Consider the following 17,400-nt stretch of genomic DNA (forward strand, 5'->3'; position numbering starts at 1 on the left):
CTTTATTTCATCGGACAACAAAGTCTAAGAAAATAACCCAGAAGGATTATACTTCATGAAACTTGGTGTCTAACGAGAACTCGTATTCAGGGACACACTGATGCATGCGGCAGACTCAAGCCAACAGTAGTAAACCGTATTGTGGCAATAACCCTGAGGTTTTGTCTTGGCGAAAGCGCATGCGCCACAGGAGTTCGTTTCAGCCTTTTAAGAATTTTACCAAATGTCTGTAGTTATGTAAAACTTCTCAAGGCCGAGAGATACCCATGCAAAAACGATGTCTTGAATGAAGTGTTTGTTGTCCCAGAAAGCTTTTGTACAGGGTTGCCAGCGAATGCTGGCGAGCGTCTGTAAACGTTGGCGAGCGCTTGCGAGAATCAATGAACGCCATCTGATACTATCAAACGGTGGCGAGCGCTCACAAAATGCTGGCAATCGCCCACGAACGCCAGCGAGAGTCCATGAACAAGAATATAGAAAGCGCCAGCAATCTTCTTTCTAGCTAGACCCAGTAGCGTACGCTACTGTAGCTTTGGCAAGGAGGGATCACAAACTCGGTACGGGCAAACCTAGCCAGGCGAGTGTCTTGCGCAAGGCGTGGGTCTCGCACGAGGCGAGTGCTACGGCGATGCGAGACTCTCGCCTGCAGCAAGGGTCTCGCATGCAGCGAGAATCTTGTGCGGGGCAAGGATCTCGCACCAGGTGAGGGTCTTGACAAAGCGAGAAATCCCTCACCGCCTCTTAGTACTCCTACCCCCCCCCCCCAAAAAAAAGGGAGAAGTGAGTAGATTTATGTCATTCCCTTGAAGGGAACAAAAAAGGCTGTGCTGAACTTGATCAGCTGTTTCTCTCTCGTTAGCATTAGAAACTATGAGGCGCAGGCCCAAAAGAGCTCGGCCTCACAAAGCTTTAAGAGCTTTGTTGTGCCCAAAAGCACGATGTGACAATAACCCCGAAGACTTAAGGCCTACAAGACTCGTGGATGGGGAAGGAGGCGGCCATAAGCGGCCGGCAGTCTACACCATCTGTGGCAAATATCCCAGAGGGAAAATGCAACGAGACTCATTTCGGACCCTGAGGGGACGACAAGAGGAAATCTCTCTTCTTGCAAGCTAGAAGAGAGATCAACACTTGTTCCGATGGCGCATCGCCTTGTGTACAAGGGAGCTGCCACTCAGAAGGGAGTATTGGAGAAGATCTTTCCTCTCGCAAGAGTGGATTGATCAACTCCTCCTTCCAACGGCGCATTGCCTCGCGGACGAGGGAGCTGCCGTTCAGAAGGGAGTGTTGGCGAAGATCTACCCTCTCGCAAAAGAGGATGATCAACTCCTCCTTCCTATGGCATTTCGCCTCGCGGACAAGGGAGGTGCCGCTCAGAAGGGTGTTGCATTGTCCTTCCTCGGAAAGTCGGATTGCGCAACACTTGAAGGCAAACCTTCCAGTCGTACAGGTTGCATCTCCTCCCTTCGGGCGAACCGGCTAAAGGAACAGCAACCCGCACAACCTCTGGAACGAAGCCGAAACTAGTTCCCGAGACCTACGGTCCCGTCACAAGTCACTCCGAGGAGTACCTGTCAGCCACTGCTCATGGCCGCTCACCAAAGCAGAGCGAACACTGGGTGAGCAGCAGAGGTAGAGGCCATGGCCTCTTGCTACCTCCCTTGCTCGGGGAACACGTGAAAGGAAAGAAGCTCAAAAGGAAATTTAATAAACATTAGGCCACTTGCTTTTAGCCGTAACCAGTTAAAAGGGTGTTGTTGGGAGAGAGAGAGTACGTTTTTACTGAGCCTAAATAAAAAGTGATGGTTAGTCACTAGTGCTGGTGTGAGCGGGAGGGTTAAGCTACCCTGCTCCCCCCTCCGCTAACTAGCAGTGGATAGTTACACCCTGACAAAAAGTTTATCGGCTGGTTTCAGCTTTCGCCGAAATAATACTCCTAAGTAAAGAATGGAAAGTTTGTATTTTGTACCGGAACAAACATTTCTTCAGAATAGATAGATTACCAAAAATCTTGAAAGACTTTCTCAATAAGCCAATTTTTTGTGCAATTGAAGAAGACAGACCTAATGTGTTTCTCAAAAGTAACTCTGCTGTCGAGAATTACACCTAAAATTTTAAAAGTCATTCAAAGTTAAAGAGACATTATCAATGCTGAGATCAGGATGTTGAGGAGCCACGGACCTTGACTTACTTACAATCATACTTTGAGTTTTGTTAGGATTCAACTTCATACCCCATAATTTGCACCATGCACTAATTTTAACTAATCTCTATTAAGGGATTCAGCAATCCCAGATCTACATTCAGGAGATGGAATTGATGCAAAGAGAGTAGCATCATCTGCATATGGAACAAGCTTGTTTTCTAGACCAAACCACATGTCATGTGTTATAGTATGAAAAATAATGGGCCAAGAACACTACCCTGAAGAACACCAGATATCACATTCCTATACTCACTATGGTGCCCGTCAACAACAACTCTTTGCGATCTATTACTTATAAATTCAATAATGATGCTGAGAAACGACCCACCCACTCCCAACTGTTTGAGTTTGAAAACAAGGGCCTCGTGATCAACACGGTTAAAGGCAGCACTAAAATCAAGGCCAATCATATGAACTTTCTGACCACAATCAAGGGATTTCTGTACAGCATTGGAGATTGTAAAATGGGCATCACATGCTCCAAGGCCTTTACGAAAACCAAATTGCAAACTAGGGAACAGATGATTACCTTCAGCATACCTATTAAGATGTTTTGCCAAAAGACATTCAAAAACTTTAGATAATATGGGAGTTATGGAAATTGGGCAGTAATCACTTGGACTTGAGCTACCAAAAACACATTTACATAGTGGAATAACATTACCAATTCTCCAACAAGCGCTAAAAGCTCCTCTTCTTGCTAACTTGCACAAAATAACAGATAACTTTGAAGCTAAGAAATTTGCAGTCTTATTGACCAAATTCTATCTTCTCCCTTAGTTTTAAAAATATAGCATTGATGTTTGTTATATAACTTAGAAAGACATTATATAGCAATAAAATAGATCCCCCTTTCCAATTTTTTTTTCAGTATTTTTTTTTAGTGTTTTCTCTGATTTGTAAGGTTTATTTTCTACCATAAGGAAAAAATTCTTATCTAGCAAAAAAATTACTTAGAGAAAACTTTATATTATTGGAGGTCTAAATCAGGTCTATATAGGGTAGTAATCTCAGGTCTTAATATTAAGTATCAGGGGAGGACATAGAATTAGAAAAACTCATTTTCAGGATAAATCGCCCTGGTGTTGCAAAACCGAAGGTAAAGAGGCAAAAATCCTATCCAGTTTGGAGATATCCTAAGTCACCTTATTAAGTGGTATGAATGTCAAAGCCCTGTCCTTAAAAAACGGCATTAGCCAGCCGGCCCCTTAAGGCGAGTCTCCTAAATAATAAACGAGGGTTTGTATTTGTGTTGGAACAAATGAAAAATTTGGAAAAGTTTTTTATACATCACCTCCCACCACCAAAAAAAGTCCCAGGTGCAATCAATGTGAAGAAGGTATGAGTAAGCAAGGGGATGGTGCTTCTCCCCACTATCACCGGTAACAACCGGAACGATTGGTAACCTCTCAGTAAAAGTTTCAAAGCCATATGCCTGCTTGTGTTGATTTCTATCTCAAGTTTGTATAGTTGTGAAAATACAAATTACTTCCAAAATTCTCATTCTATCTACAGTGTAGCTTACTGTAAAAACATTGTAAGTGATACCAAGTTTAATCCCATAAGGGGGTAATATGATCTAAAATCATTTATGATTTAATAATCCTTTTATACCAAATAGTACTAATGTAGACTTACCTGAAAAATGTGTATGCCAATAGTTGTCATGACAATAAGCTGTAAGGTACCATCACCCATAACATCGCAATGAACCATTGCCAAAACTGGACAGGGTAATGTCACTGAATGGTAAAGCTCCCACTGCTCAATTTCTTCATTATTCTTGTAAATAAGAATGACCTGCATAATAACATAATCTTTAATTTAATTTTACTTATCTTCAGACTTTCACTAAAATGTACACAATTTTTTTTCATAGTAAAAAGAACTAAATATAAATTGTAATTCATTGTGAAAATGCTAATTTCTGATAGGCTTCACTCCTATGTTTAAAATATTCAGAATTTACATTAACTGTCTGCAAATAGTTAATCTTACATAAAGTAAACAAATATTGTGGAATTAAATCTGGTTTAATCTTTCATTTACATAACCTTTGTTCATTGGGATTTCATCAATGTTTTCAATCCAACAACACCTTACGCAGTGAAACTTCAAAGACCAACACTAATGTTGGGGCACTGCGTAGGTTTTTGCTTAGTTTTATAATAAAGGGGTTTTGACAAAGGAAAATCCTATTTCTGAATATCTTGAAATTGCATATTAGCCAAAACATAATAAGCTAGTGAAGAAGACATCTTTCTCACAGCAGGAGTTTTACGGATGGAGAAAAGATCAGCTTTTTTTAATGAGGTCATTAGAATACAGATAGTCCTAGTTGGAAGGGACTTGCCGGTCAGGGTATTCGAAACAAACTACCTTCTGAGGATTTAGATCTCTGTAGGTATAGTTGCAGAGTAGACACCGGATAACTGAATGGCGATCAAGTTTGTCATCGGAAGACGACAATCTACGTCTTTTCCATTCAGGTGATAAATGACCCAGCAGAAATCAAGGTTCTTCTGCTAGTTTCTTGGTACTTTGGACAAAGGGAAGGGCATCCTTCTTACGTCCCGAAGGACGGACAGCTTCCAAGAATGGTGATGTCGGGGCATCAAGGTCAACCTACACAAGAGAGGTACCCGTAGGTGTACCTGGAGTGGGTACCCTTTGTGCGAGCCAGCAAGAGCTAATATCAGTCATTACTTTAAAGGAGTACCTCCCAAACTCAAAGTAGACTATAAAGTCCTCAGGATGTCGTCAACCAGGGTCTACATCTGGAACGGATTTAAAGGACTCTCTCTGAGAAGGAAGTCCACCAATTTCTCTAAGGGAAACTGATCAGGCCTTACCACTTACAATTGATCTGATTGATTGGTTTTGGGTTTTCTGACATTCTGACATATTACCCCTCATGTGCTTCTCCTAAAGTTAGATTGAAACCGCCATCAGAGGAGGTAAATGGGGAAGAGTACCAGGTGTAGGAGGAAGAGGTCTGATCAATTTCATAGAGTTAGATGTGGAGGATTGATTTTTATTTTATTTTTTTTCATGTGTTGTTTGCCAAATCGAGAGAGAGAGAGAGAGAGAGAGAGAGAGAGAGAGAGAGAGAGAGAGAGAGAGAGAGAGAGAGAGAGAGAGAGAGAGAGAGAGAGTGCGTGTGTGTCAGCGAGCGAAAGGTAGTAAGTGTATCGATTGTTTATTGTGAGAAAGACTGTTGGTGTAAATGAGGTTGTTTGTTTGTTTTCAGTTAGGTTAGGACAGTGGTAAATGTTTCGAGGCGAATGCTTTTTTTGATTGACTGCGACTTGAGGCAGTTGTGTGTGTGTGCATGCTGGATTTAGATATTTATTTGATTTTGACCAGCGTTGGAAGTGATTGTTTATTTTTGAGCCGTAATTCCTCCTTTGGAGAGATTTTTTATATGAAATTGATTGTTGACCTGGCTTGAGATAAGGAACTTGATACGACCACTCAGAATTATATAATTGTTGATGACCCGGACCGTATGAACTTTAGATTGCTGTTGTTGATGATGATGATGATGATCACTACCCCAATCAGGTAGGCAGTTGTGGCAAATTGCCACACAGTGTAGTGTGTTACCCACAGAGCTGTGGTAGTTTGCCGTAAAGGACAGTTCGCCTTTCTGGGGACGACACTTTTGGTGTCAACATAATATATATATACTTATTACATATTGGTTGTGGTCTATTTTAGTTTTAAGTTTTGTTAGGGTTTATTTCATTGCGGAAGGGTTTTGTTAATTATTTTAGTTTTAAAGAATATAGTATTAAGGTTATGTTTTGTTTTTATGTCCTTTTTGTCCAAGAGTTCCGCTGCTGATAACGTAAGGGGAAAGTTCGTGTTGAGGAGACTATTGTCAGTTAGAGTGATTCAAGGGTATGGAGGTTGTTCTTGCAACATCCTGCCACATTATTTTGGCGCCCGAACAGGGACTGCCGAGGTGGGATTGGAAGCTGGACTGTTGGACGAAGGACTGATAGGATAAGAAATTAGATTAAGGTTGATGAAAATGGAAGAACAATTAAAGATATTAAGGAAGGAATTGCGGTTGACTAAGGAGCGAGAGGAGAAGTTATTGCTTAAGAATGTGAGGCCGAGTTGTGAGAATGAGGAGATGCAAAAAGAACTGAAAGCGCTAAAGGGAAGTGTTGAGAAAGTGGAAGAAGGTTTTGAGATTAGGATGCAAGAGAATGAGGCACGAATGGAGAAACGAATGGAAGCTATGATGGGACAAGTAATGAGGATGATGAAAACTTTCATGGGTGAAGGTGCAGTCGGAGGAGTGGTTTCTGCTTCAGGTAAAGGGTTGCTGGTGGAAGAATAGGTTAAGGTAAGTGATAATGGGAAAGGAAGTGATAGTGATAGTAATAGTGATAGTGAAGTTAAAGGGACTAGGTATAGTAAGGATGAACAGAAAAGTGAGAGGAAGGATGAAAAGAAAGGTAAAAGTGATGTGAAGAAAGAGAATAAAAAGTGTCAGGATGAGAGCAAGGATGATCGTGAATGGGTGAAAGTGGTGAGTAAGAAAAGGGCTAGGAAGAGTATAATCACGGATAAGAGTATGAGTGTAGAATTAGATTCTTTATATTCTAGCGAAGAAGTAGGAAACAAGAAGGAAGGTAACAGTGATGATAGCAGGGAGAATGAACGTGATGTGTGTAAGACTGTGTTTATGAGAGAGGTACCTCGGTGTGAAAGGTTCAATGAGCATAGTAGTAGTTATGTATACGAGTTTTTCAAGGAGTATGAGAGGTATTGTCAGGATAAGTATGGTGATAGTAAGAGAGTTTGGGCTAGGGAGTTAGGAGAATATTTGACGGTATTTGTTGACGATGTATGGTGTGATAATGAGTGTGGGGAATATTGAATATGATAGTGTGAAAGGTAGGATAATTGAGTAGGATAATTGAGCAGGTACAATGTATGAAAGGGAGTGTTAAGTATAGGCGTAAAAATTATTTTGATGAGGCTCGAATGAATGTGGGTGAGGCTATTTCTATGTACGTATGTCAGTTAGAAACGTTAGCAAGGAAGAAGTATGGAGATGAAGGTATAAATGAGAATAAGGAGTTAATGAGGAAGTTTTTGGCAACAGTACCTGAGAATGTGTGTGAATTTATTAATTTGAAATGGGAAGGAGAAAATGAGGTGGACGCAAGAGAGATTGACATGGGATGATATACTAGAGATAGTTGAGGATTGTGAGTTAGATAGGTGTATGAAAGAAAGTAAATCTGTGAGTGTAAGAACTGGAATGGAAGAAAGTGTAATAGAATTTGGTAGTCATAAGAATGCAATTTTGAGAGGGCCAATGAGGATAGCTGATCAGGTAATAGATAGGAGTGTGAGGGCAAGTAACGGAGGAACTGTGCAAGCAAATGGTGGATTTAGGCATGGTAATTGGCGCAATAGGGATAGGAGAGTGAGTGAGCAACGAGGTATGTCAGATAGTCGTGTCCATGATGAAAAGTGTTATAGGTGTGGAAAGGAAGGTCATAAGAAGAATGAATGTAGATGGGCTCTAGGTGCTTGTTTTGGATATGGTGAGGTAGGGCATAGAATTAGCGAGTACAAGAAAGAGAAGGGGGTAAAATGTTATCGGTGTGGTATGACTGGGCACATAGCGAGTGGATGTCGTAGTAATCGTATGAATGTGATTTGCGGCAATTGTGGTCAGAATGGGCATTATGCGAGGATGTGTAGAGAGCAGCGTGCTAAATGTACTGAATGTGGTGTAGATGGGCATATAGCTAGGGTTTGTAGGAAGAAGGGATTAGGCCAACCAGGATGTTCGTGAAACTAGGTAGTCAGAGGGTTCAACTGGGCGAGTCCTCCTCTGTGTGTGTGTGTGTGTGTGTGTGTGTGTGTGTGTGTGTGTGTGTGTGTGTGTGTGTGGAAGGAATAGGATCAATGTTCGTGAAAATGGGATGAATAATTGGTAGGAAATGAGTAAGTATGAACCTAGCATGCATGAGAAGTTAGGGATGGAAAATAAACAATTATTGTTAGTTGAATATAGGAAAAAGAGGCATTTGAAAGTTTTAAGCGAGGAGAAAGTGCAAGGGAAATTTATAGGTATAGGTAGGAATCTGAATATGCATGACAAGGGTGTAATGTACAGGCGAGTATGGAAGATAAATGTGTTAATACAGATGAATCACGGCTGAGTATGAATGATCCCTATAGTGTGTGTGGTTTTTCCTTAGATGATGTAAAAGAAAGTATAACGAATGAGAGAATGAGAGATAGGAGAATGATAAGTAGTATGGATAAATCTTTTATTAAAGTAGAAAATGGTTTGGATGAAATGGATGAATTGTTGATGGAAATAAGTGAGATTTTAGGGCCAGATGATAGTGAGGTAGATAGGATAGTGCATGATATATTAGATGATAGGGATTTAGATAGGAATAGTATTAATGTAGCGAATGATTGTGATAGGGAAGAAGTGAATGAGAGTGTATGAAGGCCCAGTTACTCGGAGTAGAGGTCCTGTTCTCGACTCCGACTGGGTTATGAAAAAAATTAGTAAAGTGTTGTGTGAGACGGATTTGGCAAAGTAAGAGGGGAGGAATGTGGAGGATTGATTTTTATTTTATTTTTATTTATTTTTTGTTGTTTGCCAAATCGAGAGAGAGAGAGAGAGAGAGAGAGAGAGAGAGAGAGAGAGAGAGAGAGAGAGAGAGAGAGAGAGAGTGTGTGTGTGTGTGTGTCAGCGAGTGAAAGGTAGTTAGTGTATCGATTGTTTTTTGTGAGAAAGATTGTTGGTATAAATGAGGTTGTTTGTTTGTTTTTAGTTAGGTTAGGACATTGGTAAATGTTTCGGAGCGAATGCTTTTTTTGATTGACTGCGACTTTAGGCAGTTGTGTGTGTGCACGCTGGATTTAGATATTTATTTGATTTCGACCAGCGTTGGAAGTGATTGTTTATTTTTGAGCCGTAATTCCTCCTTTGGAGAGATTTTTTATGTGAAATTGATTGTCGACGACCTGGCTTGTGATAAGGAACTTGATAGAACCACTCAGAATTATATAATTGTTGATGACCCGGACTGTATGAACTTTCGATTGCTGTTGTTGATGATGATGATGACAAAGATGATGATAACTACTACCCCAATCAGGGAGGCAGTTGTGGCAAATTGCCACACAGTGTAGTGTGTTACCCACAGAGCTGTGGTAGTTTGCCGTAAAGGACAGTTCGGCTTTCTGTGGACGACAGTTTTGTTGTCAACATAATATATACTTATTACATATTGGTTGTAGTCTATTTTAGTTTTAAGTTTTGTTAGGGTTTATTTGATTGTGGAAGGGTTTTGTTAATTATTTCAGTTTTAAGGAATATGGTATTAAGGTTATGTTTTGTTTTTATGTCCTTTTTGTCCAAGAGTCCTGCTGCTGATAATGTAAGGGGAAAGTTTGTGTTGAGGAGACTATTGTCAGTTAAGAGTGATTCAAGGGTGGGAGGGTGGTTCATGCAACACTGTACGCCTGCCATTGGGGGGTCAGCCACTCTTCACATTCCTCACAGGAAGAAGCTTGTGAGCAATCAGGCCCCTGCAGTTTAGACAAGGAATGGGGATCAATTAACAATATGCTCATGAATGTTCCACAGCTACAATCAGTAACTCCTGGACAGGTCCGTATATCTACTTTCAGTTTCTCCATTGCTAATACACTTCACAGACACTGAAAAGAAAAAGCATTGTGTATATGTGTATTTACAAATGTGTATAACATGAGTATATTTCCTTTATTTCTTATGGGAAATGTTGTTTTAGCTTACGAGTTCCCTCTCAGAATGATTTAAGCTCGCAAATCAAGGTAGCACTGTATTGAGAAATCGGGACAGGAGAGGCTGGGAGAAAGCATTGTTTGCACATAGTTCTCTATACCCCACTACATTTTTCAGTTGGTAACAAATAGTTTTCCATATATCTGTAAAATTCTTATTTATCTTTTATTTTGGCCGAGCTTTTCATTTGAAGAATGAATAGGACATGAATGACAGGTACAGTATGCAATAGAATAATTTCAATTAGAAATTAAGTTCATCCATAGTACATACATACATATACCAAGGCACTTCCCCAAATTTTGGGGGGTAGCAGACATCAAACAAATAAAACAAATAGGGGACCTCACCTCTCTCTACGTTACTCCCTGCCTGACAAGGGACTCAACCGAGTTTGGCCAGTACTGCTAGGGTGCCACAGCCCACCCTCCCCCGTTATCCACCACAGAGGAAGCTTCATAACGCTGAATCCCCTACTGCTGCTACCTCCGCGGTCATCTAAGGCACCGAAGGAAGCAGCAGGGCCTACTGGAACTGCGTCACAATTGCTCGCCATTCATTCCTATTTCTAGCACGCTCTCTTGCTTCTCTCACATCTATCCTCTTATCACCCAGAGCTTTCTTCACTCCATCCATCCACCCAAATCTTGGCCTTCATCTTGTATTCTCCCATCAACTCTTGCATTCATCACCTTCTTTAGCAGACAGCCATTTTCCATTCTCTCAACATGGCCAAACCACCTCAACACATTCATATCCACTCTAGCTGCTAACTCATTTCTTACACCCGTTCTCACCCTCACCACTTCATTCCTAACCCTATCTACTTGAGATACACCAGCCATACTCCTTAGACACTTCATCTCAAACACATTCAATTTCTGTCTCTCCGTCACTTTCATTCCCCACAACTCCGATCCATACATCACAGTTGGTACAATCACTTTCTCATACAGAACTCTCTTTACATTCATGCCCAACCCTCTAATTTTTACTACTCCCTTAACTGCCCCCAACACTTTGCATCCTTCATTCACTCTCTGATGTACATCTGCTTCCACTCCACCATTTGCTGCAACAACAGGACCCAAGTGCTTAAACTGATCCACCTCCTCAAGTAACTCTCCATTCAACATGACATTCAACCTTGCACCACCTTCCCTTCTCGTACACCTCATAACCTTAATTTTACCCACATTAACTCTCAACTTCCTTTTTTCACACACCCTTCCAAATTCTGTCACTAATCGGCCAAGCTTCTCTTCCGCGTCTGCAACCAGTACAGTTATCATCCGCAAACAACAACTGATTTACCTCCCATTCATGGTCATTCTCATCTACCAGTTTCAATCCTCGTCCAAGCACTCGAGCATTCACCTCTCTCACCACTCCATCAACATACAAGTTAAACAACCACGGCAACATCACACATCCCTGTCTCAGCCCCTCTCTCACTGGAAACCAATCGCTCACTTCATTTCCTATCCTAACACATGCTTTACTACCTTTGTAGAAACTTTTCACTCCTTGCAACAACCTTCCACCAACTCCATATAACCTCATCACATTCCACATTGCTTCCCTATCAACTCTATCATACGCTTTCTCCAGATCCATAAACGCAACATACACCTCCTTACTTTTTAAAGGAGGTGATGAATAAAAATTACCCCTCCTAGCCTAAGTAGACTACAGTACTGTACTAGTATATGAGAAATAAAATTAGTGCACGTTACCTGTCCATATGTTCCAATCAACACTTCAAGTTCACCATCTTGATCAATATCACAGACAATACAGCAAGTAACAACATCATTGATGTCTGTATCCTCAAGTAAGCAGCCTTGACATTTATCAAAAACATCCCTGAAAATAGAACTACTATAGTTTCAATCTCCTGAGACAAAAATGACTTTTAAAATTAATTTTACAAGCACACTACCAAATTTACAGCTGCCAGATGATACAATGAGGTTACCAGAAATAAAAAAGTTGAGTACAGGCCTAGAAATTCATATTTTTTGTATCAGCCAGCCGGACTAGTTACCTAATAAAGTTACTAGCCAATCAGAAAATCAATTAGCAAAAATGTGTCTGATTTCAGCGAGTTCAACCCTTGGTAAAAATAACACATAAGACTATATATACAATTGTTCATAACTATTATGCATTTATTTTGAGAATATTTTGATACTGTAGTTCCATAAAAAATGAAACAACTTAGAGCACCACAATAAAAACAACTCGGAGCACCATAATGAAATAAAAAATACAGTAATTAATACATTGCAACACTTGGCAAATGGGTATTGAATGAAAAAAAATAATAAAGCACTAGAATACCATGCATTTAAATAGGGAGACCTGTCAATATCATGTTGCTGTAAAAATGTATTAATTAAAAAAAATATATTTACTTTACTGAGGTACTTCATATTGGACTAGAAACTGACTAGACAACAATGTAATTCTATACATAAAAATACTGTTATGATCCCAGCACCATAATACTGAATAATTAAAAATATGCAAAAAATATACTGTAATATAATACTGAATAATTAAAAATATGCAAAAAATATACTGTAATATAAGGATTTGTGAAGAAGACCAAATTAATTACACACATCAATCACTTCAACATCACATTAATACGAGTCACACTTTTTCTCTTTTTCCACTGGGCGCATGTGTTGGCCTCCTTGGTGACAATGCATTGAATTCCACAGATGGATAGCCTCACTTGGGTCATATGTAGAATCTTCAGGGAAATTTAATTTGATTAACATCAAATCTGAAAGAGGATTGGCTTTAAGACAACTTCAATCACTTTTGATCGCCTTCACCTGTAGGTTAGCCAGGGCACCAACCACCCGTTGAAATACTACTGCTAGAGAGTTATGGGGTCCTTTGACTGACCAGACAGTACTACATTGGCTACTTTCCTATTGGTAAGGGTAGAAGAGAGACTTTAGCTATGGTAAGCAGCTCTTCTAGGAGAAGGACACTCCAAAATCAAACCATTGTTCTCTAGTCTTGGTTAGTGCCATAGCCTCTGTACCCTAGTCTTCCACTGTCTTGGGTTAGAGTTCTCTTGCTTGAGGGTACACTTGGGCACACTATTCTAACTAATTTCTCTTCCTCTTGTTTTGTTAAAGTTTTTTATAGTTTATATAGGAGAAATATTTTAATGTTACTTTTCTTAAAATATTTTATTCTTAATTGTTTCCTTTCCTCACTGGTCTGTTTTCCCTTTTTGGGGCCCCTGGGCTTATAGCATCATGCTTTTCCAATTAGGGTTGTAGCTTAGCAAGTAATAATAATAATAATCTCGCTGAATCCTCTCTCAGTCAGCTGAGTGGTCAGTAGCCCTAAGGACCAAGTCCATTAGTGACAAGATGTTCTTGAAGGAGGAGGATCAATGCTTTAGATTCACCTCAGCCCATGTCAACTTCTGAATCGTAGATCTCTACCAAATATATTCAATACATATTTCTTGAACAAATGTCATGAGTTGCTTCTCTCTTCTTCCAACCTAGGTCACTTTGTACCCATCTCAAGTGACTTATTAACACCTTTCTGGAAATTCCACATTGTAAAGCTGTTTTGACAGTTGAAGATGGCAACAAAAACATGCGCTTATATGGATGATAATATGGTTATGAGTATTGAAATCTGCTAGTCATACTATCCAGTGATAGTATGTGATATTCAATGAGAGTGCGTCGTATACAAGCACAGTGGCAATAAAATCAACACATTTGTCTTGTAAACTTCTGACATGCTTCCTGTTTGGCGGCTTGGTTAACGATTTTTTCAATTAATAAGCCTGTCACTTTTTTGGAAAATAGATATTCAACTAGCCAACCGGGCTGGCTGGTAACTGAACAAATGAGAAATTAGGTCGCCTAAGGTGACCGAACTACCACAAATTTCGAGCCATGGAGTATATGTTCACAAATAAATACAGTAGGAATTGGGTTAAAGATTTTAAAAAACATATCTCAAGTTCTTTTTTATATAAAAATCACTCGCTCAGAATTTGGTAAAACTGGATTCATCATCATCTCCTCCCATGCCTATTGAAGGAAAGGGCCTCAGTAAGATTTTGCGTCATCTCTTTCTTGAGCTTTTAAATCAATATTTCTCCATTCATGCTCTCCTACTTCACGTTTCATTGTCCTCAGCCATGTAGGACTGGGTCTTCCAACTCTTCTAGTGCCTTGTGGAGCCCAGTTGAAAGTTTAGTGAACTAACCTCTCTTGAAGAGTGCAAAGAGCATGCCCAAACCATCTCTATCTACCCCTTCCCATGATCTCATTCACATATGGCACTCGCGAAATCTCACTTATAGTTTCATTTCTAATCCTGTCCTCACATTTAACTTCCAATATTCTTCTGTGGGCTTTGTTCTTAAATCTACAAAATCTGTTGGATATTGTTTCATTGTCATACCAAGACTTAAGTTCATACAGTAACACCAATCTCACTAAACTAATATATAGCCTGAATTTCATATGTAATTTCAGGTGATTTGATTTCCAAATTTTCCAAATTTTACTTAGTCTAACCATTGTCTGATTTGCTTTTTTTTAATCTTTCATTAAACTCCAATTCTAGAGATCCTGTATTAGAGGTCATAGTTCCTAAATATTTAAATGATTCCACCTCATTAATCCATACTTCTTGCAATGATATTTCATCTTCCATTGTATATTCCATTCTCATCATCTCTGTCTTTCTTCTATTTATCTTGAGCCAAACCTCATGTGACATTTCATGCATTCTGGTAATGAAGCTTGGCAAGCCCTGTGTTATTCTGCTAATAACAGCATCATCAGCATACTCTAGGTCAGCTAATTTCCTGTTACCAATCCAATTCAATCCTCCACTATCCCCAACTGTACAATGCATTACAAAATCCATGAGGAGGATAAACAACATAGGTGACAACACATTCCCTTGCAGTACTCCACTATTCAGTGGAAATTCATTTGATAGGACTCCAATAACATCATCTTTGCACTTGCTATGCTTAGGTACTGACTTAATAAAATAAATATATTTAAGAAGAATAACATAATAACGCAGGACTCTCCACAAAATTGGCCGGTGCACTTATCAAAGGCTTTTTCATAGTCCACAAATGCCAAAAGTGGATTTCTATATTCTACACATTTCTGAACCACATCTTACAAGGAAAATTTGGTCAATACAACTTCTACCTTTTCTAAATACTGCTCGTTCATCACTCAGTTTTTCATCAATTTTTCTCTCTAGTGTCTTTAAAATGAGTACAGTACAGTACAGTATATATAATTTCTTGACAACGGACGTAACTGTGATGCCTTTGTAATTATTGCAATCAGTTAGATTTCTCTTTTTTTGCCATTTTCACCAACAATCCAAGCTCCCATTCATCAGATTTTGCCTCCACACCATATTCTACAAAATAATCTTGTAAGAATTCCGGGAATCACTTCATTTTCGGCCAATATCATCTCAGCAGTTATTCCATCGTATCCAGGGGCTTTCCATCTCTAGTTATTTAAAGATAGCTTCAACTTCAAACACACTTAATATTGATCAATCTTGGCTGCATCAAGGTCTTCCTCAGCTTCAGGCATATCAATCAAATTATACCCTTCATATCTCTTACTCATGAGCTCACTAAAGTGTTCCATGCAACGTTGCCTTTCTTCGTCTTCTGTTGTTATAACAGATTCATCTCTCTTTCTTATGCGTATATGCTTTTTTTTTTTTTGGCCCAATATAGATTTCATTAATAATCTTATGAGCAATTCTCACACCATAGCCACTCCCTGAATTCAAAGCTTTGTCAGCCTCATCTGCTTTCCTGTCTAAATATTCTCTCCAGTTATTCCCAGGTTTTCTTTTGACTTCACTATCATAACTTGAATACTTAGAATGCTCTACCTTGTAATTTTCATTACTGTACTTCCTCGAAAACTTTCAACAATCAATTTCTGTCTTTGTCTCCTAAAATATTTTCCAAAAGCAATAATCTTATTTTTTAGGTGAAAGGGATCCTAACTGTGTTTTGAAACCTTCAACTCTCTCATACATTAATCTTCAAAAAGAACCCTTAGTATAGTAACACGTACAAAGGTCTTTTGCAGCTACCTTTCATCCCCAGCTGCATTCCTTTCTTATTTTCACTTTCATTCTTTCTCTAAGCATATTTTTAAACTTCAAACCTTTCTCCAATTTTTACCTTAGGAGAAAATCCCTTTGGCAAGCCCTATGAGTCTAGAAATGGAGCTTAGTAATCTTATTAAATTGATTGATAAAAATAATCTTTCATATGGAAATCACCCTCAGATTTATATTTCTATTCAATATCAGAGGAAAGAAGGATCACAATATGAAGCAATCCCATAAATGTAAAATATACCTCAGTAAATATACAAATTTTTACAAACCAAATTTTATTCTAATACAAATGTATTACTTTACAATGGTCTATTCTGCATTCAGTATAATCCACAGACCATACAAAAGAGCCCACCTGGCTGTATCCCTATGGGAAACTTTGCAGTGTCCTTTTCATACCTAGCTGCATCTTCTTTTCAGTTTTTTAATTAATTTACCTCTTTACCTGCTTCTTTTCTTCTTTCTTGCTAACCAGCCTCTTATAACTTTTACTTCACGGTGGAACTGTAGGGTTTTCCTTGTTGCACATTACCTCTGAAGAGCCTCCCCAACAACAATACCAGCCCTCGAGACCCAAATTCATTGCATCCATTCAAAGCCCACTTTAAATGCTTTTGTTGATTACCAGTATTTACACAGCTATACAGGCACTGACCAAAGATGCCCTACAATGCTTTAATAAATTTAGTCTATCAAATTGCATCAGAGCTGGGAGAATTGAGATGAAAAGATTAAAAAGGAAGAACAGTGGTATAATCCATCAGGGAAAAATAAATTTATATAATGTACAAGGGTGATTAAAGCAAAGCACAATACTAAGGCCAACACTATCCTCAATAGCCACTGACAAGAGTGAAAATAATAATCCAATTAGGTCCCTAATGACCAGGCTGGAGCAGGGTTGGTAATGGTCTGCTCTACAGACTTCACAAACCCTTCGAACAATGGTGTGTCCTTGTTGGACACACCACAAAAAACAGGGCATGCTTGCTTGGATGGTTCACAAACCCTTTGAACCATGGTGTGTCCTTGTTGGACACACCACAAAAAATAAGGCGTGCTTGCTTGGATGGTGACAAGCAAGGCAAGGTTAATTTGTCTGCAAACGTATGCTGCCTTCACCCGAGAGCAATAGAATAAACCAGCGCTTCTACCGAGGGGAAGAAGCTCAAGGCAAGACCCAGGAAGGTATAGCATT

General features: G+C 39.3%; 1 protein-coding gene across 2 annotated transcripts in view; it reads right to left on the reverse strand.

Moving 5' to 3' along the window:
• The window catches only part of LOC137654454 (KICSTOR complex protein kaptin-like), a 270,757-nt gene that overhangs the window by 34,628 nt on the left and 218,729 nt on the right, over positions 1–17,400 (reverse strand). For both annotated transcript variants that reach the window (XM_068388099.1, XM_068388089.1), the window contains 2 exons: positions 11,765–11,894; positions 3,845–4,006 (listed from right to left, as the gene is read on the reverse strand). In XM_068388099.1, coding sequence (XP_068244200.1) covers positions 3,845–4,006; positions 11,765–11,894 — 292 coding nt within the window. The remainder of the gene's footprint in view (positions 1–3,844; positions 4,007–11,764; positions 11,895–17,400) is intronic.

Source organism: Palaemon carinicauda, chromosome 1, assembly GCF_036898095.1.
Source record: "Palaemon carinicauda isolate YSFRI2023 chromosome 1, ASM3689809v2, whole genome shotgun sequence".
NCBI lineage: Eukaryota > Metazoa > Arthropoda > Malacostraca > Decapoda > Palaemonidae > Palaemon > Palaemon carinicauda.